This window comes from Hyaena hyaena, unplaced genomic scaffold (genome assembly GCF_003009895.1).
Source record: "Hyaena hyaena isolate Hyena2069 unplaced genomic scaffold, ASM300989v1 scaffold_32, whole genome shotgun sequence".
In the NCBI taxonomy this organism is placed as follows: domain Eukaryota; kingdom Metazoa; phylum Chordata; class Mammalia; order Carnivora; family Hyaenidae; genus Hyaena; species Hyaena hyaena.
In genome coordinates, this window is record NW_024080663.1 from 3,693,141 (window position 1) to 3,719,124 (window position 25,984).

A 25,984-nucleotide genomic window follows, 5' to 3' on the forward strand; every position below is an offset into this window, starting at 1 on the left:
TTCACCAGTTTTCTAATTCTATACTTTCAACGGCATTATCAACCTGCAGTGCAACATTACGGAACTTTTTACTTCTACTTATTTATATAGTGGAAATGGGACTATTTAATGAAAGATAAGTACATTCTCATTTTCTGAAATCTTTCAGACCCAAGCATTCATAAAAAAGCATTGGTAGCATCCTTAACAACTGTGAAACTGAGAGAAAAAGCAGTTGCAATTCCAAGCAGTTTTAGTTAAGGATTCAGGGCAAAACACAATGTTATAAAAGCTGTTGGCTTTAGAAAAATAAAAAAAAGTTAAAAAAATCTGAGTTATGAAGAATGAATACTTATACATTTTTTAAAATTTTTTTTTTAATGTTTTTATTTATTTCTGAGAGAGATAGAGAAACACAGCATGAGCAGGGGAGGGTCAGAGAGAGAGGGAGATACAGAATCCGAAGCAGGCTCCAGGCTCTGAGCTAGCTGTCAGCACAGAGCCTGACGCGGGGCTCGAACCCACGAACTGTGAGATCATGACCTGAGCCAAAGTCAGACGCTTAACCGACTGAGCCACCCAGGTGCCCCAATGAATACTTATATTCTTTACATTCCTATCTGGGAAAACAGAAATTCCAAAGAAGAGTTAACCAGAAATGCAGGTATATACTGAAAGAAACTTCTACTATTCTGCTAGCTGTTTAGTCAAGTCCAACAGCCACCACACAAATAATCTTTAGGTTTACTGTAGAAATTGGCTATAACTCTGCATTTTCAAGAAGCTGCACAGCCTACTTGCCAGAAATACCTTACGCATGAGCTAGGAAAAAGTAGAAGCCTAAAGTAAACTAGAAGTCTCATGTGCTGGAATACTTCAAAATATTATAGCAAAATGAAATTATATAAAAATGTCTTCACATAAAAATATCTCAAAGAGTTCTGAGAATCTATGGGATGATTTCCATTTTTTTCACATAAAGCAAAATATCACACTTTTAGCAGTATTAAATCCTACTATTACAGAATAACAATCAGGATCACTGGCAGAAATATGTATACTTAAAGGGATAGTCCATATCCAGAGCTATGAAGAAATGACTCAAAAATTAAAGAGACCATATTTTTTAATTGTCAAACCTCCTCCCCAATGACAAATACTTATACCTTTCAATAAAAAAGCCAATTCCAATACTAGTTGGAGCTAGTTTTTTTTTTTTTTTTAATCTTTTGCTTTTATTTCCGAAGGAACTAATATATTACAAAATATTCTTAATGCACGGACTTATTTACTTGACGCTAAGATTCTAAGGACATTAACTTTTCTCACTTCTAAATTTTTTTTGACACAAAAAAATGGCATGTATAGAAAAAGAAAATGTCTGGACAGATCAGGGAAAGGCCATTGAGACAGCTGTTTTTAGAAACAGAATTCTATAATAAAGTGATTTTGAGGAAACAGTTTGGATAAAGCTGGAAGAAGAATGAAATCCTCTTCTGTATCTGATAACCATAAAAATGTCATTGTAATACTGTCTGTAAACGTACCTTGTTGAGACACTTGGATGACAATGGCATATTTTTAAATATATTTTTTAATGTTTTATTTACTTTTGAGAGAGAGGGACAGAGCATGAGCAGGAGAGGAGCAGAGAGAGAGGAGACACAGAATCCGAGGTAGTCTCTAGGCTCTGCACAGAGCCCGATGTGGGGCTTGAGCCCATGAACCGAGAGATCATGACCTGAGCTGAAGTCAGACGCTTAACTGGCTGAGCCACCCAGGCATGCCCCGACAATGGCCTATTTTTCCAGCCAAGTATAATCACAAGTTTTTAAGTGTCTTTTATGCTATTTGTTCTTATTAGCAACAATATTCAAATCGGGTTCTGTGAGAACATACACAGACTCTCATATTTCTATGTTAAGGAAAAAAAATCTTAAAACTCAGTGTTTCCAATGAGAATAAAGGTAAAATAAATTAAATGCATGCAAATTTCTTACGTTAAAACAAGATTTTAAGGAATTTTATTCCATCAGTACAGAAGCCTCAATTCATTCTTTAGTCATTAAAGTGTCTTTCCTAAAGATACTTTTAAAAAGATAGTAACAGATTATTCTTTCTTTCCACCAAAAACAAATCGCCTTTTCCATGATCTTCCCTTTGTCAATGGGACTATTATCCATCAACCCAGTGATTCTAAGCCCAAATGAATACTTCTCCCAAACCAGTCTACTTCCAAATAACTGAGAAGTTCTAATTTCTTGATACATTATTTCCTCCATAGTCTAAGAACCTAAAATTCAGAACACCTTAGTATCTCTAGAGATTACTGTAAAGTGTTTAACTGTCTTTCCTATGTACAGTCATAACCCCCTCACTCCACACCCCACAAAACACAAATGGAAGAAAAATCTTTTCTAAAATGTGTATCTGGTAAAGTCCAAGCTCCCATAACAAATCAAATCCTATATCTAAACCTCTACCTATCAGAACTCAATAAGTCATTCATTCCCCTTCTCATACTTTACATTCCAGCAAGATAAAACTAGAAGTAGCTTCCCAGAGGTAGCCTATAGTTTCAAAGAAATTCTGGACCTGTTTGAAAACTTTGTAAATCCATACAGAACATGTCCAACACCCCAGATAATTCCCTTGTACTTCTTGTTAATCCCAACACCCAGAGGCAACATTATTGTGGCTTCTATACTAAAACCTGATTATCTGTTCTTTAACTTCATAAAAATGGAATCACACAGTGAGTACTCTCATGTCTAGCCTCTTTTGTTTCATAGAATGTCGACTAATATTTAGTTATGTTTTTGTAATTGTTATTAATCATCCTTTTGTTATAAATAAGTAGTGATCTACTGTTTGATTATACCACAATTCATCGACATTTTCCTACTTACAGACATATGGGTAATATCAAGTTTGGGACCATCACAAATAAAGATTTTTATACACATACTCATACAAGTCTTAAAATGAACATGTTTACCCTGGAAAAAATCCTAGACCATAAAGTACAGGGTCATAAGCTGTGTCCATGTTTAACTTTATAAGATACTACCAAGCTGTTTTCCAAACTATTTTACACTTTTTGAAGCAAGGGTAAGTTGTTCAATTGTTCCACATCCTCAACATTGATTTTGCCAATCTGTTTAATTTTAGCTTAGAATCTAGTTGGTGTGACATACCTGACAGTGGTTATAACTTGTGTTTTCCTGATGACAAATATATACTTTCATGTGCTTATCAGCCACTCATATACCCTCTTTTGCCTATTTCAAAAAAAAAATTAGGCTGTTTGTACTTAAGAGATGTGAAAGAATTCTTCACATATTTTGTATACAAGTTCTTTGTCAGATATATGTCCAGATATGTGAATATTAGTATCTTTTCCCAACCTGTGCCTTGCCTTTTCAAGGCAATGTTTTGATAAGAAGTTTTTCATTTAGATGAAATGTCTAGTTTATGAATTATTCTTTTATGGGTAGTTTTTATATTAATGTTTTATTTATTTCTGAGACAGAGTGAGCCAGTGTGAGCAGGGGAGAATCAGAGAGAGGGAGATACAGAATCTGAAGCAGGCTCCAAGCTCTGAGCTAGCTGTCAGCACAGAGCCCGATTCCAGACTCGAACCCACAAACCGTGAGATCATGACCTGAGTCGAAGTTGGGATGCTTAACCGAGGCATACCTTGGGTAGTGGTTTCTGTGCCTTCCTTAAAAAAATTTTTCATTTACCTAAAGGTTACAAATATACTCCTTATTTTTTTCAAGAAGCTTTATGTATTTAGTTTTTTAGGTATAGATATATATCCATCTAATTTTTCTGTACAATTTCTCTTTTTCATATGTGTTCCCAACTGTTTTCTGGTACCATTTCCCCCAAATGAATGACCAAGGCACCTTTGTAAATAATCAGTTGATCTTAAATGTAGGAGTTTCTTTCTGTACACTATTCCGTGAATACTAATCTTGCTAATATTCAAATGATTACCACAAGTTTACAGTGAATCTTAAAATCAGATCGTGTCATTATTTTTCCTTTTGGAAAATGGTTTTAATCTAGGTCTTTTTTATTTCCACATAAATTTTAGAACTTGTCAATTTCAATTTAAAAGCCTTTTGAGCTTGACTGACTTATAGATTCAGTTCCATCCAATTTGGGGGAAAATGACATTTTAACATACAGAGTCTTCGAATTCATGAACATGACTCTCATTCTAGTCTTTAACATCTCTTCGTAGTGTCTTATATTGTTACTGGTATACACGCCGCCCACATTATTTTGTTAAATTTATTCCTTGATATATTTTCTGTCTTTCTGGCATTTTTGTAAATGGATTTTTAAAATTTCATTTCCAATCATTTGCTAATAATATCAAGAAACAATTTTTATATACTGAACTGGCATCATATAACCATTCTAAATTCACTGATCAGTTCTATGCAACATTTTGTAGATTCCTTTGGGTTTTTATTTTAAAAATCATGTCGACTGAGCAGTACTTTTACTTCTTCCTTTCTAATCTTTATGCTTTTTATTTTACTTGCCCTATGTAAGCAAAAAGCTGGAGAAAATGTGAAAACAGGCATTACTTCATGCCTGTTTTTAAAGAGAAAACATTCAATATTTCACCATTAAAGAACAGAATTTGTTTTAGGCTCTTACTAGATGCCACTCATTCACGTGTGAATGTTCCCTTACTAGTTTTCTGAGTTTATCATAAATGAATGCTGTATTTGTTAAATGCTTTTTCTCTTTCTACTGACATTTCCCCCCTCCATTCTATTATTGTGATAAATTACACTGAATTCACTTTCAAATGTGAAGACTTTACAATTCTTGGATAAGCATCAATAATCACAAATTATCATTACAAACTGTTAGATATAATCTAACATTTTGTTAAGAATATCTTCACTTATATTAATGAAAAATATTAGTTTGAAATCTTGATTTCTTATATCCTCTTTGTTAGGTTTTGGTATCAGTTACAGCAGCATCATAAAGTGAATTTGGAGTATTCTCTGCCTCTCTATTTTCTAAAAAAATGTATACTGAAGACACCTATTATTTCTTACTTTGAAGTTTCATAAACCTCAAAGTTCAATTTTTAAATATTTGGGAATTTCCTAAATTACTGTTTTTGATTCCTACTAAAATTCCACTATGATCACATACTGATGAGCTTTCACTCATTTGAAATCTATCATTTTATGTCCTAATATATAGTCTATCATAGTGCTATGTACACTTGAAAAGTTTTTCAGCAGTTAGGGAATAGTTCTGTGAATATGAGTTAAGCCCAGCTGAATGACCAGCACTGTTCAAATCTTCTATGTACTTATTTTAAAGATCTAATGGTCTTATCAATTACTATGAGAAATGTTAAAATATCCAATGACTATAGATTTGTTTTTCTCTTTAGTTTTACATACACATATTTTTTAATAAGCTTTGAAGCTGTTATCACTGGTATACAAGTGTTTTACAACATAGTTATCCTTTAAGCACTACAAAATATGCTATTTTTATATCTGGTAATACTCCTGTGTCTTGAATTTTAGTCCGAGGCTAATATCATCAGATGAACTTTCTTGTGCTTATTGTTTGTACAGAATATTATTTTCCATCCTCTTTACTTTCTGCCTGTCTTTGTACTTCAACCTGACTCTAGCAGTAGATACTGCAGTTAGACCTGGCTTTTTAATCCAGTCAATCTTTGCCTTTTAATTGGACTTCTTAAACCACTGATGGCCAAAAGAACAATGTCCACTTCTTAAACCACTAATGTCCAATGACTTGTTCTGCAAGTCATGTAATTTTAAATATTCTATTAACCACATAAAAATAAGGAGTGAAATTAATTTTAAGAGTATATTATAGATCAATATATCTGAAATATTACCTTATCAACATATAATCCATATTTTAAAAAATAAAATATTTACATTCTTATTACTTTTGATACTATGTTTTTGAAACTCAAAGGCACTACACATACTTCTCCATTAGAATAGCACATTTCAAGTGCTAGAGCTAGTGGTTACTCCAGTAGATTAAAAGATTTTTTTGCTAATTTACATCTACACATTTAACATCTATTTTCTAATTGCCTGGTATTTCTGTGATGTTCTTCTCTTGCATTGCTCTAATAAAATATTTGATAATATTCCATTTTAATTCCTCCAGGGCTTTTTCCTTTTAAACAGCCCTTCTGAGGTATCATTCACATGCAATAAGCTGCATATTTTAAAGTATACAATTTTTTAACATATGCAAACACACATGAAATCATGAAAGTATATATATTCATCACCCCCAAATTTCCTTATACCTTTTGCAACCCATCCCCCTTGCTTCTCCTCACCCCCAAATCCAATCTGCTTCAGTTTGTATTTCCTTGGGTTTTATATAAATGAAATCATACAGAATGTACTCCCCCCATTTCTTTCACACAGCAGCATTATCTGGAGATTTACTCCTGCTATTACATGTATCAATACCTTACTCTAGCAGTGGCTGGCTGGCTCAATAGAGCATAAGACCCTTGATGTTGGGGTCATGAGTTCAAGTCCCACATTAGACAGAGAGCTTTCTTAAAGGAAATATAGCTGATTCTACATGTCTGAATAGTATTTCATTGTATACAAAGGAATATAATGCCAAAATTGCAATCTATCTTATTCATCTGTTGATGGACATGTGGATTGTTTGTGGCTTTGCTTATTACAAACAAGCTACTATGAACATTCAACTGAGTTTAGTTTTTTTTAATGAACAAATGCCTTCATTTTTCATGCATAAATGCCTAAGAGACAAATAGCTGCATCATTACCAAATGCATCATTACCAAAAACATTTGGTAATGTTTCACTTTTTAAGAATCTGCCAGATTATTTGCCCAAGTAGTTCTTCCAGTTTACATTCCCACCAACAGTACATGAGACTTACAGTTCATCCACATCCTTTCCAACACTTAGTATGGTCAATCTCTTAAATTTTAGCCATTATAAGAGGTACATAATATTATCTCACTTTAATTTGCATTTCTCTAATGACTACCATGTGCTTATTTGCCACTGAACTATCAAGTATTTTTATCAACTTATTACACTGGGTTGTTGCCTTATTGTTAAGTTTTAGCATTTATACAGTCTGAATTTATATATATTCTGGATCAAAGTTCAGTATGCTCTGTAAAGATGTTCTAGTGCCCTACGGTTTGTATTTTCCTTCTACTATCAGTGTCTTCAAAAGAATGGAAGTCTAAAAGCTGATGAAATCCCATTTGTTCTTTTATAGTACTTTTGGGGTCCTATCAAAGAAACTTCTGACTTCTGGGATGTAGCAAAGGCGGTCATAAGAGGAAAGCATTTAGCAACTGAGGCCTTCCTAAAAAAGGAAGAAAGGTCTCAGATATTTAACCTAACCTTATATCTTAAAGAGCTGGAAGAAGAACAGTAAATAAAACCCAAAACCAGCAAAAGACAGGAAATAATAAAGATCAGAGCAAAAATCAATGCTATCAAAACCAAAACAAAGCAAAACAAAAAACAAAACACAGTAGAACAGATCAATGAAACCAGGAGGTGGTTCTTTTAAAGAATTAACAAAATTGATAAACCACTAGGCAGTCTGATCAAAAAGGATCAAATAAATAAAATCAAGAATGAAAGAGGAGAGATAACAACCAACAAAACAAATACAAACAATAGTAAGAGAATATTATGAGCAATTATACGCCAATAACATAGGCAATCTGGAAGAAATGGACAAAGAAACTCCTGCCTAATCCAAGGTCACAAAGATTTTTCTACTGTTTCTTCTAGGTCCACTCAGAGCTAATTCTTCAAAATGGTATGGGATACAGATCTGAGTGGTTTTTTTGTGTTTTTTGCACACAGATTCCTTAGTAAAAAACCAGTTGTCCATAATTATGTAGGTTTATTTCTGGATTCTATTCTGTTCTATTCAGCTTTCTTTATTGCCAGTATGACATTGTTTTGATTACTCAGCTTTACAGTAACTTCTGAAAACAGGCAATCAGTCCTCCTGACCTTTTACTTTTAAATATACTTCTTTGTATCTTTTTTACTAATTATTTCATTATGCATCCATAATAGAATCTACTCTAAGTCAGAGTTAATATTCTATCACTTCATGTAAATAATAAGCCCTTACAACTATAAGATTCTGTTTTTATCTTCACTTAGTGCTAACGGTTGTTATGTAAACATCAACATACATAAATAAATCACATAATACAGAGCCATTGTTTTTAATGTACATAAACAGTCTTTCAAAGAAATTTAAAGGGTTTAAAGAGAGGCTTTTTAATTTACACACATATTTACCATTCCTACTACTCCTGGTTACATCCTGCAAATCCAAGTTTTTACACAGTGTCATTCTATTCAATCTAAAGAAGTTAGCTTTTTTTCTTTTATGTTTTACTGCAGGTGTTGGTCTCCTGTGATATGGCTTTTTCCTGGCTCTAAGATTTGCTCTTTATCATTAATTTTCAATATTTTGACCATTTTGTGCCTAAGTGTGATTCATTTTATTTATCCAACTTGATATTTTTCTTAAAATTTTAGAAGTTTTCAGCCATTACTGCTTCAATTACATGAATATTTGGTCCCATTCTCCTTATTTCCTCTCTGGAACTGATTACATTAGACAGCTTAACTGTCCCCATAATATATTTTGTTCAATCTGCTAAACTTAATAATTTCTATCCATCAGTATTCAAGTTCACTAACCTTTCTTCAGTTATCTCCAATCTGCTATTAGCCACAAATGGCTAATTTTTCATACTAAATATGTTTTTTAGTTAGAAATTTCTATATGCTTTCTTTATACCTGTCTCTTAACACATGCCTCTGTGTGTTCACTCACTATTTAATACTTTCCTTTAGAGCTTTAAAAATATTTATAGTCCCTATCTGTCAATTACACTATCTAGGTCATTTTGGTATCTGCTTCTGTTGAATGCTTCTCTATTTGATGGAATGTTTTCATGCTTTCCATAATTTGTCATTTTTGATGGTATGGGGGATATTGTGAATGACAGTTCACAAAATAAAGACTGAGTCATGTCTTCCTTACGGGGTGTGGTTTTGTTGAGGCAAGCAATTAAATTACTGGTGATCCTTTTACTGTCTTGTCAAGCCAAACTATCTCAACTTCTTCACCCTTTGTCTTAAGGTTGGCACTTTAGTGTAAAGAGTGATCCATTCTCTTAAGGACTGGGCTTTCTGTAGTCTAAATCGAATGCCTGAGGTTCTCTCCAAGATGTCTGCATTCTGACTTCCCAGAACGTCCAAGATCTCGGAGCACTACAGAACCTTTGGAATCACCATTTTAACCTCAGCCCCAGAGCACAGGTCCTTCTGACAGAGCATGCTGAGTTCTCAACCTGTATACAGGCAGCCCAGCTATTATTCAAAATTCTGAATCAAGTGAATCCCCACACTGAATTCTGACCCCTGTAAAATGCCCAACCCTCCTGGAGAGCTTCCTTTTTCAGGACACTTCACAAATCCCAGATGTCCTTGAATTCCAATCTGTCTTTTCAGCTTGGTGAGACCTCCATGCTCTGCTTAGATTCTCCTTTCCTGTGCTGTAACAATAGGGTTAGGCAGAAAGCCAAAGTGATCATGGGACTCCCTGCATATATTTCCCTTCTTTCAGGGATCTTTATCTAGTACTGTCTGCTCATCAATTCAAGACAACAGTTGTCCAATATATTTTACACAGTTTTATAGTTTTGGTTTTTTGGTTTTTTTGGAGGGCACATGGAGGAAGAAGGAAAGGCTGCTATCAGATACTCTGCCATAGCCCCACATATTAATTTTAAAACATTTCGACTATTCATCACTGTATGTATTGTTTAAAAAAATCAAAGTGGCAAAGCAATGTTAGGCATGTAAACCTATTTGTTCAATTATTTGTACACAGTATTTTGACTATCAACATCATGGCCTAGTGACTTTGTTCCCAATACAATTAATTCCTCAAGCAAATAATTCAACAAAGGGTTCAGAAAAAAGGAACTTTGGTTTTAGGTAAACAGTGTAAAATGCAGGGTTATAAAGCAGAATAATTAATTCGTCGTCATCATCGTCATCAAATTCAAATTTGGGTTCATAAAACAAAGGACTAAAAATCATTTCATATTTGTTTGGACAGACATTACAAACAACCAACGTTATTTCAGACATATATACAATTTAAGAAAAAAACCCTATGAAGAAAATATGGAGATAACATTAAAAAACCCAATTCAAAGAATTAAAATACAGTTACAGCAAAGAAAAAAGGTAGAAAGCACACAGAAAACTATGTAGCTCAATCTTTTGACTTTTATTTGGTTGGGCTAAGATAGAGAATACTTCAAATACCCTTTATCTGCAGTTTCATTTTCCATGGTTTCAGTTACCAGTAGTCAACCATGATCTAGAAGCAGATGATCTTCCTTCTAAAATACTGTCAAAAGGCCAAGAGTAGCCTAACACTGTATCACAATGCCTATAGTCATTCACCTCACTTCATCTCCTCACACAGCCATTTTATCATCTCACACCCATTACAGGAAGACAAAGGGGGAGTACCATACAATATTGTGAAAGAGAGAGGGAGAGAGTATGCAAATTCACATAGCTTTTATTACAGTATGTTGTTATCACTGTCTATTTTTAGATTTTGTTAATCTCTTAATTTGCCTAATTTGTAAATGAAGCTTTATCATAGATATGTATGCACAGAAAAAAGTACTGTATATATAGGGTTTTGTACCATCTGCAGTTTCAGGTAACCACTGCAAGGCCTGGAACACCTGCCTTAGGGAGGCGGGGGGAACTACTGTAAAAAATATTTATCTAAGACACTCAACAGAAAAACTAAAAACAAAAGGACCAAAGGGGCAAGAATGAGGGGACTTTGAACATGAAAGGAAAGGTTCTATTTTTGTGATTAAAAAAAGGGCAAGAAGACTTATAACTTGCCCACAAAGTCACCAATTTCAGGTTTTTACTTCATAATATATATACTCTAGTAAAATTTCCTCTGTAATGTTTCAACAGAAACTTTTTTGCAAAAGAAATATTTAAAACATTTAACATAAATTATAAAAGGCTATTCTCATAAAGCAGACAAAATTTTAGTTTTAACATTCTGACCCATAAAATAGCAAATAATTAAACACTATTAAGAGTAACACTTACCTGTAACCACCATGCTGCTCATATTAGAGTTCGGACTACTGAGAACACTGCCTGAGAGTAGTTCGTCAGATCCTCTCTATAAAAAACAAAAACACATTAACATAAGTTATCTTTAAATTTAAAAATACGAATGCATTACTTATCTGTATTTTTCAAATATTCACTGAAAAATAAGTGTCAGGTGATACATACACTATTGGAAATGTTTTAAAATTTTAACCCCTAAAATAGAAAATTAACTCACTTTGTCAATCTCTTTCTTTTCCATAAAGCCAACAGGGTTTCTTTCCTTCCTTTCACCTAAGTTTGGTTCACTATCCAAGCTTTCTTTTTTTCTTTTAATTTTTAAGAGCAGCTTTACGTTTGCAAGAAAATTGAGAAGGCAGCCAACAGATTTCTATATACTCCCTGCCCCCACACATACATAGCCTCCCTCATGATCAGCAACTCCCACCACAGTGGTACATTTATTACCAAGGATCAACCTGCAGGGACTCATCATCATCACTGAAAGTCCGCAATTTACCTGAGGGTTCTCTACTGATGTTGTACATTCAGCGGGTTTAAACAAATATGTTAGGACATATTTCTATCATTATAATATATAGAGGATTTTCACTGCCCTAAACAATTCTCTGTGCTCTGCTTCATTCATCCTTGTCCCAACTTCATCCCTGGTGACCACTTATCTTCTTACTGTCTCTATACTTCTGCCTTTTCCAGGATGTCATATAGTTGGAATCATACAGTATGTAACCTTCTCAGAAAGGCTTCTTTCATTCGGTAATGCAATTACCTGTAATTCAGCTATTTTTACCAAAATTACTGAAAAAAAATGTTTGTAAAGATTATTTTAAAATACGTTATGTTGGCCTTTCCACTTCATATAAAAGTTACCACTACTATGCCCAAAAAAGGTGATTCTACAGTACTGATAATGTTTCCACATTAACTCATAGAACACTTTCATAGAACACTTTTATTTGATATAATCTTGTCACAGATGCCTAACTTGGAAGAGATATAAAATCAAATGACTCAACAGAATCGTGATTGATGGCTGTTCCACAGTACTGGCTATGGAAACAAACTGAATTAGAACTTAAATTCGGAATAACAATCTCTACTAAAAATGTACATTTTAGAAATTAATTCATCTAAGATGGAGATCAACTGATTTTAAGCGTTAAGATGGGCATTGGTGCACTTTTTAAAAATCTGACTGCACTTTTTCCTGTGTAATAATGACCATTTCATGAGAAATTAGCATCCCACAAAAACAATCAGGAAAATGGTAAAATGAAAAAGAAAACCTATATGTCAAAGAAAAAATAAGCATAAAAATATAGGGTAAGTATAAAAGCACATTCAAATTACATTTTATAATCATTGCAGTGTTTGAAAAAAAATTTTCCTTATTTGAGTATTGGATATTCTCTTCATAATAGTCCAATCCAAATATCATCTATCATTCCCAAGTGGAAGAGTTGCTGAAACTACCAAGAAGGCAAGCAAGAACTGAAGACTGACGCTAACAAGAGTCCGAGCTCTTTCAGGACTAAGAGTTGCCCAAAGATTTTCTTTTCTGGAGAAGAAGGAACCATGACAGAAAGTCACGGGGCAAGGATGCTAACATCAAGTTCCTGAGAAAAACTAGATATTCAGAAACGAAGTAACTCACTCATGTGAGTATTCCTGGTGTCCTTGACAAACCTCAGGTTGAGAACAGTCAAAGGAAAAAAACGAAACAAACAAGACAGCACAATTACACATCACCAGACCACGCAGACAAGAACAAAAGCTTAGGAAATAATGAAGCCACAAGATGAAGCTGGCCTAATGAATAATCTCATGGAACAAACTGATACCATTTTCTTAAGCCAGCAGGACTTTGGCTTTTGAGAAACAAATGTGCCTATTTCTGCCACTATGTTCTGCATTTTATTACAGTAACTTAGCGTTCAACCTAACACATATTTACCTGTAACGTGAAGAAATGGCACTGCAATTTTTATTTAACTGGTTATCTCTGGTAAGGTGTAAAAAAAAAAAAGAAAAAGAAAAAGAAAAAGAAACTAGATCCCTATCTAATACAATACACAAAAAAATAGTAATTTTCTGATGGATTAGAGATAAATGTGAAAGTCATAATTTTAAATTTTTTTGTAATGTATGAAAATATCTTTATGACCCTCAGGTCACGTAAGGACTTTTAAAGTTAAAACACAAGAAAATGAACCATGTAAGAAAATACTCCTACAGAGTGGCCACAAAATCTCTGTAAAAGAAACTGTATCCCAACAACAAAGACATAACTATTATTAGAGACTGCTTTAGAGATTTCCAACAATCAACAGCAAACATATCAATAAGAACAAGGCAAAGATTCAAATGAGTGGAAAAAGAACACATAAATTTAATTATGATGGCAATGGGAACTTGTGGCCATATTAAAACTCTATACATTAACATTAGCAGCTTTTATTCATCAAAACACAGTGACAAGATCTACAAACTAAGAGAGGATATTAGAAACACAACCAACAGAGAACCAGTAACAATAATGCACTAAGAAGACTATAAACTCCGTTAAATTCAAATTTTTATTAGGCAAAGACATAAATAGGTTAGTTCACAAAATTTCGGAAAAGAAACACTAATGGCCATAAACATGTTGGGGGAAAATAAAGATGCAACACCTCATTAATAATTAGGGAAATATAAAGAAAAACCAAAGAAAATATCACATACCGAAATGGCAAGAATCAAAGAATTTAATACTTGACCAAGTGCTGATGAGAATCTGAAACAGTAAGAACTCTCGTGTACATTAACTGGCGCAATACACTGACAAATAATCTAGTACTACCTTATAAAGTTTAACATACTGTACATTCTAGCAATACTTATCCTTAGATGTACTCTCAAAAAATTTTGTACAAATGCACCAAGCAGTACAAACATGTTCAGAGCAGCATCATTCTTAAAGTCAAAAATGGTAAATGACCCAGATAAATTCCAACAAGAAAAGAGATATTATCAGGGATGCCTGGGTGGGTCAGTCGGTTAAGTGTCCGACTTCGGCTCAGGTCATTATCTCACGGTTCTTGGGTTCAAGCCCCGCATCAGGCTCTGTGCTAACAGCTAGCTCAGAGCCTGAAGCCTGCTTCATATTCTGTCTCCCTCTCTCTCTGACCCTCCCCTGCTCACACACGCGCGCGCTCTCTCTCAGAAATAAAAAAATTAAAAAAAAAAAAAGAGATAAACCAGGGTATTTTAACATATAATACTACACTATAAAGAGTATTACATAACTATATATAAAAGTATGGCTATTAAAAACACTGTTAAAGTAAAACACAAGTCAGAGAAACAGAAAATAAGCCTACCATTTTCAGAAAACTCAAAATATAAAACAATACATTTTTGTTATATACATGACAAAATTATATATGAAAAAGATAAAATAATTCTGGGCAATCACTAACTAAAGCAGAGTATTAGTGATATTAAAAGGAACACATAAGCATATGCAACAGCATTGATAACATTCAATATTAATTCCAAATATTAACTTAAAAATTCAAGTCCAAAACGATTAAAAAAATGTAAAGTTCTCCACAGTCCAAAGTTTGTCCCTTAAATTTAATACAATTCCTTTCCAAATATTTATCTATGTCTACGTTTTTAATATTCATATAAAACAGAATCATACCATATCTGCTGTGTAACACCATTCTCCTTTCATTTAACATAACAGCCTAGAGATTTTTTTTTTTTTAAACATCAACACTGCTAATCTAGTTCATTTTATAAACAGCTTCATAGCATTCTAGTATATTGGTATACCACAGTTTTTTAAATTCTCCAACTGATATGTTTCAGTTATGTGCAGTTCATCCTTGTATTTAAATATCCATTAAAGTCTCAAAAGCAGATCGTAAGCTATGTAATGAGTAACTCAATAAATTCCATAAAGAAGAAATGGTACAGACTGTATTTAATGCTCAAACAGAGTAAGATATTTTGATGGGAAAAAACAGAACGGAATTCAATTGTTTTATTTTCATTTTACACCCCTCCCCTTTTTAAAAATAGAGATAGATAGAATGGGTGAGGGGTAGAGAAAGAGGTTCAACCCCTGCAAAGGGCTCCATCTCCTGACCCTGAGATCATGACCTGAGCAGAAATCAAGGGTCAGACACTTAACCAAATGAGCCACTCAGGCACCCTGAAAATTCAATGTTTTAATCAGATGAAATTTTAAAATAATTCCTAAATAACTTGGATCAAAATGAAAATATAAGCTTCAAATACAGACTATATTATAAAATTTTAGAAAGACTAGTTACTCCATTAAAAATTAGGCAAAATATTAATATGAAAAGCTGTTAAGACTTGCTCATAAAAAAAAAACATCAAACTAATACTACATTTAGGTGCCATCTCATCTATCAGACGGGCAAAACCCCAATCACCGAATATACTCTATTCGGCAAGCTATTGGGAACAGAGGCACTCATATACTTTCTATACAGCACTATAAAACAAACAAACAAAAATCTCCATGTATAGCCATGGAGTGATCGCCAAGATATACTTATCATTAAAAAGGAAGATGTATCTGTTATAACCTGTATACACTGTCACTATCTCTAGGATGATGGGAATGCAAATGGAGGAAGCAACTCACATTTGTTTATACAAGACAGAAGGATAAGTCAAAAATTAATGGAAATGATACCTATAACGGGATAGACAAAGCAAAGTAGAGTGGACAGTAAGTATTAACCAGACTTCTATAAATGTAGTTTATTTTACTTCTGACTCGGGAAAATTTAGCCAAAAATGATGGGGGGTAAAAATCTCTAAAAAACAAAACTAAATGAAAACATTAAACTTATCTACTTGGTAGTAGAACCACACACAGAATTCTCTCCATAAACCTTGAAATTCTGTTTTTATTCTATAAGAACAAAAGTAACTACAAAGAAACTTTAAACTGTACTCAGTAATTACAAGGTCAGTGTAATATTAATGTTCCTTTTTAAGTAACCTGTGTGTGTTTGTGTGTGTATATGTTTTTAATGTTAGCAAGCAAAATCATTCAATTTATACAAGTAGAAGAAATATAAAATCAGAAAAGTAAAAACTGTATAAAGTTAATTTGGAAATAACAAATGAGTTCACAATGTTGTCTTCAAATTATCTGCAGGCACTGTCCATTAAAAGGGCTTTGAAATAATAACCCCCTAATAGCAATTAGCACCTTTGCACCCACATTACTGTGGTCTTTTAAGGACCAGTACTCACCTACAGAAAGTAGGATTTTTTTTTTTTTTTTTTTTTTTTTTAAGAAATGGCTAATTAAAGGTCTGGAACAAGACAGGATACTTCAAGCAAGTAAGTATCAAGGTTACTAGTGTTATGAGCTCTCAATGGCTCAAAATTAAAAATTAAAAACTTTTTAAAGAATGATCATTGCAATAAACCTGGGAAATCAATGTAGAAGCCTGTTTTCTGAGTATTCCAGTATGACAAAATATTGATGTAAAAAAGTTAACAGAAGAATCAAACTAAATTAGACAGGGGAGAAAAAAAGAAGACCACCATTTTTGCAATACCCAATGAAACTGCAATTATTAACTAATAAAATCAAGAAGGTATGCAAGGATGATGGAGTACTCTATAACAGATGCATCATGCTGACCAAACCTGAACCTCCTGATAAATGGTAACATCACAAAAAGATAATGAGACATGTTCTTCCTGGTGTAATACAACAGGAATTAGATACAGTGCACCTACAAAATATTCCTGCTAAAAATTAAACCTGAATCTGATCAAGCCTCACCTCAGGAAATAAGATATGAGGAACGTATAAAACAATGACATGCAAGTATAATCACTAAAATCAACAAAGTGGAAAATTGTACAGAATAGATCACACAGTTTCTCTAATAAGCAATAAAAGGGGAATGGAAGGTAAATTCATAGATAAAGAGACTTAAAAGACGTTTACTAAATCAACATATTGACTTTCCTGAGATCCTGATTTGAAAGGGGAAAAAAGGACGTTTTAAAAAAGGGTTTATTTATTGAGAGGAGAGAAAGGGAGAGCGAGAGAGAGTGCACAAGCAGGAAAGAGGCAGAGAGAGAGAGGGAGACAAAGAATCTGAACAGGTTCCAGATTCTGAACTGTCAGCACAGAGCCTGATGCAGGGCTCAAACTCACGAACCATGCGATCATGACCAGAGCTGAAGTTGGGATGCTTAACCGACTGAACCGCCCAGGTGCCCAAGACATTGTTGAGGCAAATGGGAAATTTTTAATACTGCTGGAAATTAGATAATAAGTTATTTTAAATTTTATTAAGGTATAGAAGATGGCGGAGAAGTAGGAAGCTCCGTACTTGCACTCGCACCCATACCTCACACGGAAAAGATCTAAAGCATCGGAAACCTTACAATACCCGAGAGATTGGGAGAAAAAGGATGCAGAATCCACTGAGAAAGCCTTCTAATGGCTGCCTCAAGAAACAAGCCAGAGCACACAAGGTGGAGAGCCACAAATATCACTACGAATAGGAAAATAAAATAACCAAGGTCCCAAGAAGAGAGACCAAGAGATACCATTCAAAAAACACTCTCTGAAAGGATAGGCTCTGGACGGTCAAAGAGTCTTCTTGGATACAGCAGCGCTCATAGGTGCAGAGAGCATAACAGGTCTTTAAAACTAACAAGAGCCGGAAAACTAACTAAAATGACGAAACGAAAGAGCTCTCCTCCAAAGAAACTCCAAGAAATGACAGCTAATGAACTGCTCAAAACATATAAGCACCATCACTGAACAAGATTTTAGAATAATAATGGTAAAATTAATAGCTGGGCTTGAAAAAAGCATAGGGGACATCAAAGAAACTATGGCTACAGACAGAATGGAAAATAAAAATTGGCATGAAGAATTAAAAAATGTGATAAATGAGATACATAATAAATTAGAGGCCTCCAATGCACGGATTGAGGAGGCAGAAAGCAGAATAAGTGATTTAGAAGACACCATTATAGAAAAACAAGAAGCTGACAAAAAAAGAGACAAACTGATCCAGGAACATGAAAGAAGCGTTCGAGAGGTCAGCGATACGGTCAAATGCAACAATATCCGTATCATAGGAATCCCAGAAGAGGAAGAGAGAGGGTAAGGTGCTGAAGGAGTCCTGGAACAAATTATAGCAGAGAACTTCCCCGACCTGGGGAAGAAAGTAGATGTTGAAATACAAGAGGCTCAGAGGACTCCCCTCAGACATAACTTGAATCGATCTTCTGCACGGCATATCATAGTGAAACTGGCAAAATATAAAGACAAGGAGAGAATTGTGAAAGCAGCTAGGGAGAAAAGGGCCCTAACATACAAAGGGAAACCTATCAGAGTGGTGACAGACCTATCTACTGAAACTTGGCAGGCCAGAAAGGAATGGCAGGAGATCTTCCATGTGGTGAACAGTAAAAATATGCAGCCAAGAATCCTCTATCCAGCAAGCCTGTCATTCAAAATAGAAGGAGAGATAAAAACCTTTCCAAAAAAACAGAAATGGAAAGAATTTGTCACCACTAAGCCAGCCCTACAAGAAATCCTGAGGGGGACGCTCTGAAGGAAAGGTTGCAAGGAACAAAGATACCAGAGACACCACCACAAACATGAACCCTACAAAAGATACAAAGACTCTAAACCCACATATTTCAATAATAACACTGAATGTAAATGGGCTGAATGCTCCAATCAAAAGACATAGGGTAGCAGAATGGATTAAAAAACAAAATCCATCTATATGCTGTCTACAAGAAACTCATTTTAGACGGGAAGATACCTTCAGATTAAAAGTAAGGGGATGGAGAAATATATATCATGCTACAGGAAATCAAAAGAAAGCCGGAGTAGCGATACTTATATCAGACAAACTGGACTTTAAATTAAAGACAATCACAAGAGATGAAGAAGGGCACTACATAATAATTACAGGGTCCATCCATCAGGAAGAACTAACAATCATAAATGTCTACGCACCGAATATGGGAGCACCTAAATATCTAAAACAATTAATCACAAACAGAAACAAGCTTATAGATAAGAATGTGCTAATAGCAGGGGACTTTAATACTCCGCTTACAGCAATGGATAGGTCAACCAGACAGAAAATCACTAAAGAAATAATGGACTTGAAAGACACATTGGACCAGATGGATCTGACGGATATATTTAGAACTTTACATCCTGAGGCCAGGGAATTTACTTTCTTCTCAAGTGCGCATGGCACATTCTCCAAGATAGATCACATACTGGGACATAAAGCAGCCCTCAATAAATATAAAAGAATAGAGATCATACCATGCACACTGTCAGATCACAATGCTTTGAAACTTGAAATCAATTACAGGAAGAAGTCTGGAAAACCGCCAAAAACATGGAGGTTAAAGAACACCCTTCTAAAGAATGAATGGGCCAATCAGGCAATTAGAGAGGAAATTAAAAAATATATGGAAACAAATGAAAATGAAAACACAACAATTCAAAATCTATGGGATGCGGCCAAGGCAGTCCTAAGAGGAAAGTACATTGCTCTCCAGGCCTATTTCAAGAGATTAGAAAAAGCACAAGTCCAAAATCTAACAGCTCACCTAAAGGAGCTAGAGGCAGAGCAACAAGAACGCCCTAAACCCAGTAGAAGAAGAGAAATAGTAAAAATTAGAGCAGAAATAAACAACATAGAGACCAAAGAAACAATTGAACAGATCAATGAAACCAAGAGTTGGTTTTTTGAAAAAGTAAACAAAATTGACAAACCTCTAGCCAGGCTTATCAAAAAGAAAAGAGAGAGCACCCAAATAGACAAAATTATGAATGAAAATGGACTTATTACAACCAACCCCTCAGAAATACAAGCAATTATCAGGGAATACTATGAAAAATTATATGCCAACAAATTGGACAACTTAGAAGAAATGGACAAATTCCTAAACACACACTCACTACCAAAATTCACACGGGAAGAAATAGAAAACCTGAACAGACCCATAACGAGTGAAGAAATCGAATCAGTGATCAAAAATCTCCCAACAAATAAGAGCCCTGGACCTGATGGTTTCCCTGGGGAATTCTACCAGACATTTAAAACAGAATTAATCCCAATTCTTCTCAAGCTATTCCAAAAAATAGAAGTCGAAGGAAAACTCCCGGACTCATTTTATGAAGCCAGCATCACTCTGATTCCCAAGCCAGACAGAGATCCAGCAAAAAAAGAGAACTATAGGCCAATATCCTTGATGAATACGGATGCAAAAATTCTCAACAAGATCCTTGCAAATCGAATCCAGCAGCATATCAAAAGAATCATCCACCAAGATCAAGTGGGATTCATTCCTGGGTTACAGGGCTGGTTCAACATTCGCAAATCAATCAATGTGATCCATCATATCAATAAAAGAAAAGATAAAAACCATATGATCCTGTCAATAGATGCAGAAAAAGCATTTGACAAAATACAGCATCCCTTCTTAATAAAGACTCTCGAGAAAGTTGGGATAGAAGGAACCTACTTAAACATCATCAAAGCCATCTATGAGAAGCCTTCAGCTAACATCATCCTCAACGGGGAAAAACTGAGAGCTTTCCCCCTGAGATCAGGAACACGACAGGGATGTCCACTCTCACCACTGTTGTTTAACATAGTGCTGGAAGTCCTAGCATCAGCCATCAGACAACAAAAGGAAATCAAAGGCATCAGAATTGGCAAAGAGGAAGTCAAACTTTCACTCTTCGCAGATGACATGATACTCTACATAGAAAACCCGACAGACTCCACCAGAAGCCTACTAGAACTGATCCAAGAATTCAGCCAAGTTGCAGGGTACAAAATCAACGTACAGAAATCGGTTGCATTTTTATACACCAATAATGAAGCAACAGAAAGAGAAATCAAGAAACTGATCCCATTCACAATTGCACAAAAAACCATAAAATACCTCGGAATAAACCTAACCAAGGATACAAGAGATCTGTATGATGAAAACTATAGAAAACTTATGAAGGAAATTGAAGAAGACACAAAGAAATGGAAAAACATTCCATGCTCATGGATAGGAAGAATAAATATAGTTAAGATGTCATTACTACCTAAAGCACTCTACACATTCAATGCAATTCCAATCAAAATTGCACCAGCATACTTCTCAAAACTAGAACAAACTATCCAAAAATTTGTATGGAACCACAAAAGACCCCGAATAGCCAAAGTAATACTGAAAAATAAAACCAAAACGGGAGGTATCACCATCCCAGACTTCAGCCTCTACTACAAAGCTGTCATCCTCAAGACAGTATGGTATTGGCACAAAAACAGACACATAGACCAATGGAACAGAATTGAGAACTCAGAAGTGGACCCAAAAGTATACAGCCAACTGATCTTTGACAAAGCAGGAAAGAATATCCAATGGAAAAAAGACAGCCTTTTTAACAGATGGTGTTGGGAGAACTGGACAGCAACATGCAGAAGAATGAAACTAGATCATTTTCTCACACCATGCACAAAAATCAACTCAAAATGGATAAAGGACCTGAACGTGAGACAGGAAACTATCAACACCCTAGAGGAGAAAGCAGGAAACAACCTCCTTGACCTCCACCGCAGCAACTTCTTACTTGACACATCCCCAAAAGCAAGGGAATCAAGAGCAAAAATAAACTGTTGGGACCTCATCAAGATTAAAAGCTTCTGCACAGCCAAGGAAACAACCCAGAAAATTAATAGGCAACCAACGGAATGGGAAAAGATAGTTGCAAATGACATATCAGATAAAGGGTTAATATCCAGAATCTATAAGGAACTCACCAAACTACACGCCCGAAAAACAAACAACCCAGTGAAGAAATGGGCAGAAGACATGAACAGACACTTCTCCAAAGAGGACATCCAGATGGCCAACAGACACATGAAACGATGCTCAGCATCCCTCCTCATCAGGGAAATACAAATCAAAACCACACTGAGATACCACCTCACGCCAGTCAGAGTGGCTAAAATGAGCAAATCAGAGAACTCTAGATGCTGGCGAGGATGTGGAGAAACGGGCACCCTCCTACACTGTTGGTGGGAATGTAAACTGGTACAGCCCCTCTGGAAAACAGTGTGGAGGTTCCTCAGGAAACTAACAATAGAACTCCCTTATGACCCAGCAATAGCACTGCTAGGAATTTACCCAAGGGACACAGAAATGCTGATGCACAGGAGCACATCTGGGCTGAAAGCCCAGAGCCTGGAGCCTGCTTCAGATTCTGTGTCTCTCTCTCTACCCCTTCCCTCTCATGCTCTATCCCCCCCCCCCAAAATAAATGTTTAAAAAATTCTTAAAAATAAATAAAATTAAAAATTATTAATAATTAATAAAATAATTAAAATTAACACAAATAAATGGAAAGATATTTTGCGCTCCTGGATTGGAAAAAAAAATCAATATTATTAAAATGTTCATACTACCCAAAGCAATCCACAAATTCAATGCAATCCCTATCAAAATTCAACAGCATTTCTCACTGAAATAGAACATACAATCCTACTATTTGTATGGAACCACAAAGGGCCCCAAAAAGCCAAAGTAATCTTGATAAAGAAGAACAAAGGTGAAAGCATCACACTCCCTGATTTCAAAGTAGTAATCAGGATGGTACTGGCCTAAAAACCAATACATAGATCCATGGAACAGAAATGCATCCACACATATATGTGGTCAATTAATTTATGACAAAGGAGACATAAGCATACAATGGGGAAAACAGTCTCTTCAATAAACGGTGCTTGGAAAACTGAACAGCCACATGCAAAAGAATGAAACTAGACTGCTATCTCAAGCCATACACAAAAATTAACTCAAAATAGAATAATTACTTGAAGAGAAGATCTGAAATCATAAAACTCAAAGAAAACACTGGTGCTAAGCTCCTTAACAAGAGACTAGGGATTTTTTGGGTTTGACATCAAGAGCAAAGGCAACCTGAGTACCTACAGAATGGGAGAAAATATTTGCAAGTCATATATAGTTGTTCCCTCTTATCTATATTTTCAGTTACTCATGATCAACCATAGCCTGGAATGAGATGATCCTTCTGACCTACTGTCAGAAGGTCAAACACATCCTAACCCTACATCACGATGCCTACATCATTCACCTCACTTCATCTCCTCACACAGCCATTTTATTATTGTGTACTCACAATAAGGGTGAGTACAGTACACTAAGATAGAGAGAAAGAAATCACATTCACCTGATTATAATGGCACTATTTTATTAGTAGTATTGTTGTTAACTTCATACTGTAACTAATTTGTAACTTAAATTTTACCACAGGTAATGCACCTATACCAAATAACTCCATATATATAGTTAGGTACTACCCAGTTTCAGGCATCCACTGGGGGTACTGGAATATACCCCATGGAGATAAAGGGTATTGTATCTGATAAGTTGTTAATATCCATAATATATAGAGAACTCATATGGCTCAGAAAAAAAAATAATCCAATTAAAAATTGGGTAGATGATCTGAATAGACATCTTTGCAAAGATGACAGGCCAATGGCCAGTAGGGATATAAAAAAGTGCTCAACATCACAAACCATCAGAGTAATGCAAGTCAAAACCACAGTGAAGTATCACCTCACACTTGTCAGAATGGAAATTATCAAAAAAAGACTACAAAAAAGTGTTAGTGAGAAATATGGAGAAAAGGGAACCCTTGTGCTCTACTGGTGGAAATGTAAATTGGTGCTGCCACTATGGAAAGCAGTAAAGGTTCCCCACAAAATTTTTAAAAATACTACTGTATGATCCAGCAATCCCACTTCTGGGAATTTATCTGAGGAAATGAAATCACTATCTTGAAAAGATACCTGCATGCTCATGTTCACTGAAACATTTACAATCAAGACACAGAAACAACATAAATGTCCATTAGTGGATGAGACAGAAAATGTAGTACGGATTATTATTTAGGAATAAAGAAAAGAAAGGGGGGGGCATCTGGGTAGCTCAGTCGGTTGAGTGTCCGACTTCTGCATAGATCATGTCTTATGGTTTCTGACTTCGAGCCCTGCCTCGGGCTCTGTGCAGACAGCTCAGAGCCTGGACCCTGCTTCGGATTCTGTGTCTCCCTCTCTCACTGCCCCTCCCCACTAATGCTCTGTCTGTGTCTCAAAAATAAGTATTTAAAATTTATATACATAAAAGAAAATCCTACCATTTAGGATAATATGGATGGGCCTTGAGGCTTACTTACTGTGCTAAGTTAGTCAGATACAGAAGGACAAATACTGTATGATCTCACTTATATATCAAATCTAATTAAAAAAAAAAAAAAACTAAACTCAAAAATACAAAAAGCAGATGGGTTGTTGCCAGAGGTGGAGGAGGGACAAAATGGGTGAAGGTGGGCAAAATATACAAACTTGCAGTTAAAAGATAAATGAATCCTGGGGATACAATGTACAGCATGGTAACTATGATTAACAATACATACCGTACATTTCAAAATTACTTACAGAGTAAAATCTCAAAAATTCTAATAAAAAAAAGTTTAACTATATATGTGGTGATGAATATTAACCTACTGAGGCAATTGTTTCTTAATATATACATATATCACGTTATTATGCTGTATATGTGAAACTAACACAATGTCACATGTCAATTATCTCAATTAAAAAGAGACCTCTAAAAGCAAAAACTTATTGCAAAAGAGATCACTTAGTCTTTCTTAATCTTGAACCCATTAAAAAATTTTTTTTAATATTTATTTAGTTGAGAGAGAGAGAGAGAGAGAGAGTGTGAGAGACAGAGAGAGCAGGGAAGGGGCAGAGAGAGGAGACAGAAACTGAAGCAGGTTCTAGGCTCTGAGCTGTTAGCAGATTCCGATATGGGGCTCAAATTCATGAACTGTGATATTATGACTTGAGCGGAAGATGTACGCTCAACCGACTGAGCGCCCCTGAATCCATTTTTTATTCTTTTAAATTTTATTTATAGTTTATTTATTTTTGAGACAAAGAGAGAACATGAGTGGGGGAGGGTCAGAGAGAGGACACACACAATCTGAAACAGGCTCCAGGCTCTAAGCTAGCTGTCAGCACAGAGCCCAACACGGGGCTCGAACCCACAAACTGAGATCATGACCTGAGCTGAAGTCGGACGCTCCACTGACTGAGCCACCCAGATGCCCCCCCCACCCCGAATCCATTTTTTAAACAAGAAAGTAAATGAGTTTGGGATCTAAAGTGGACTAAAAGACATTAAAATAAATCTCATGTGAAGCAAAAAATAAGGATAAAAGCACAGATCAATCAATTATGGAAACAAAAATAAGGAAAGCTGGTTCTTTTTAGAGACCAGTAAAATAAGGTCTCTGACAAGAGAAATAAACAGAATACAAATGTTCAAAATTAGCAATAAAAAGATATTTTAAAACGCTACAAAGTTCTGAGATATCTGAAGCCCAGTAAAATATAATTTTCTAAGAAAGCAGTAAATAAACTAGTAACTTTGAAAGAAACTGAACTATTTATCAAAGAAGTGTCCCTCTTTCCTCACCCTTTACAGATAAGCTGCTTAAAATCTTTGTAGTATATAGAGGGAATGATGGGAAATACATACAGTGCTGACTAAGTTGGTAAATCACTGGTTTAATTCACTTTCCTTTTTGGCTAACACATTAAGCATAA

The 25,984-nt window shown here is 35.0% G+C and overlaps 1 protein-coding gene across 5 annotated transcripts in view; it reads right to left on the reverse strand.

Moving 5' to 3' along the window:
* The window catches only part of PTBP2 (polypyrimidine tract binding protein 2), an 83,824-nt gene that overhangs the window by 40,541 nt on the left and 17,299 nt on the right, over nt 1-25,984 (reverse strand). For all 5 annotated transcript variants that reach the window (XM_039228445.1, XM_039228444.1, XM_039228443.1 and 2 more), the window contains exon 3: nt 11,217-11,292. In XM_039228445.1, the coding sequence (XP_039084376.1) occupies nt 11,217-11,292 (76 nt within the window). The remainder of the gene's footprint in view (nt 1-11,216; nt 11,293-25,984) is intronic.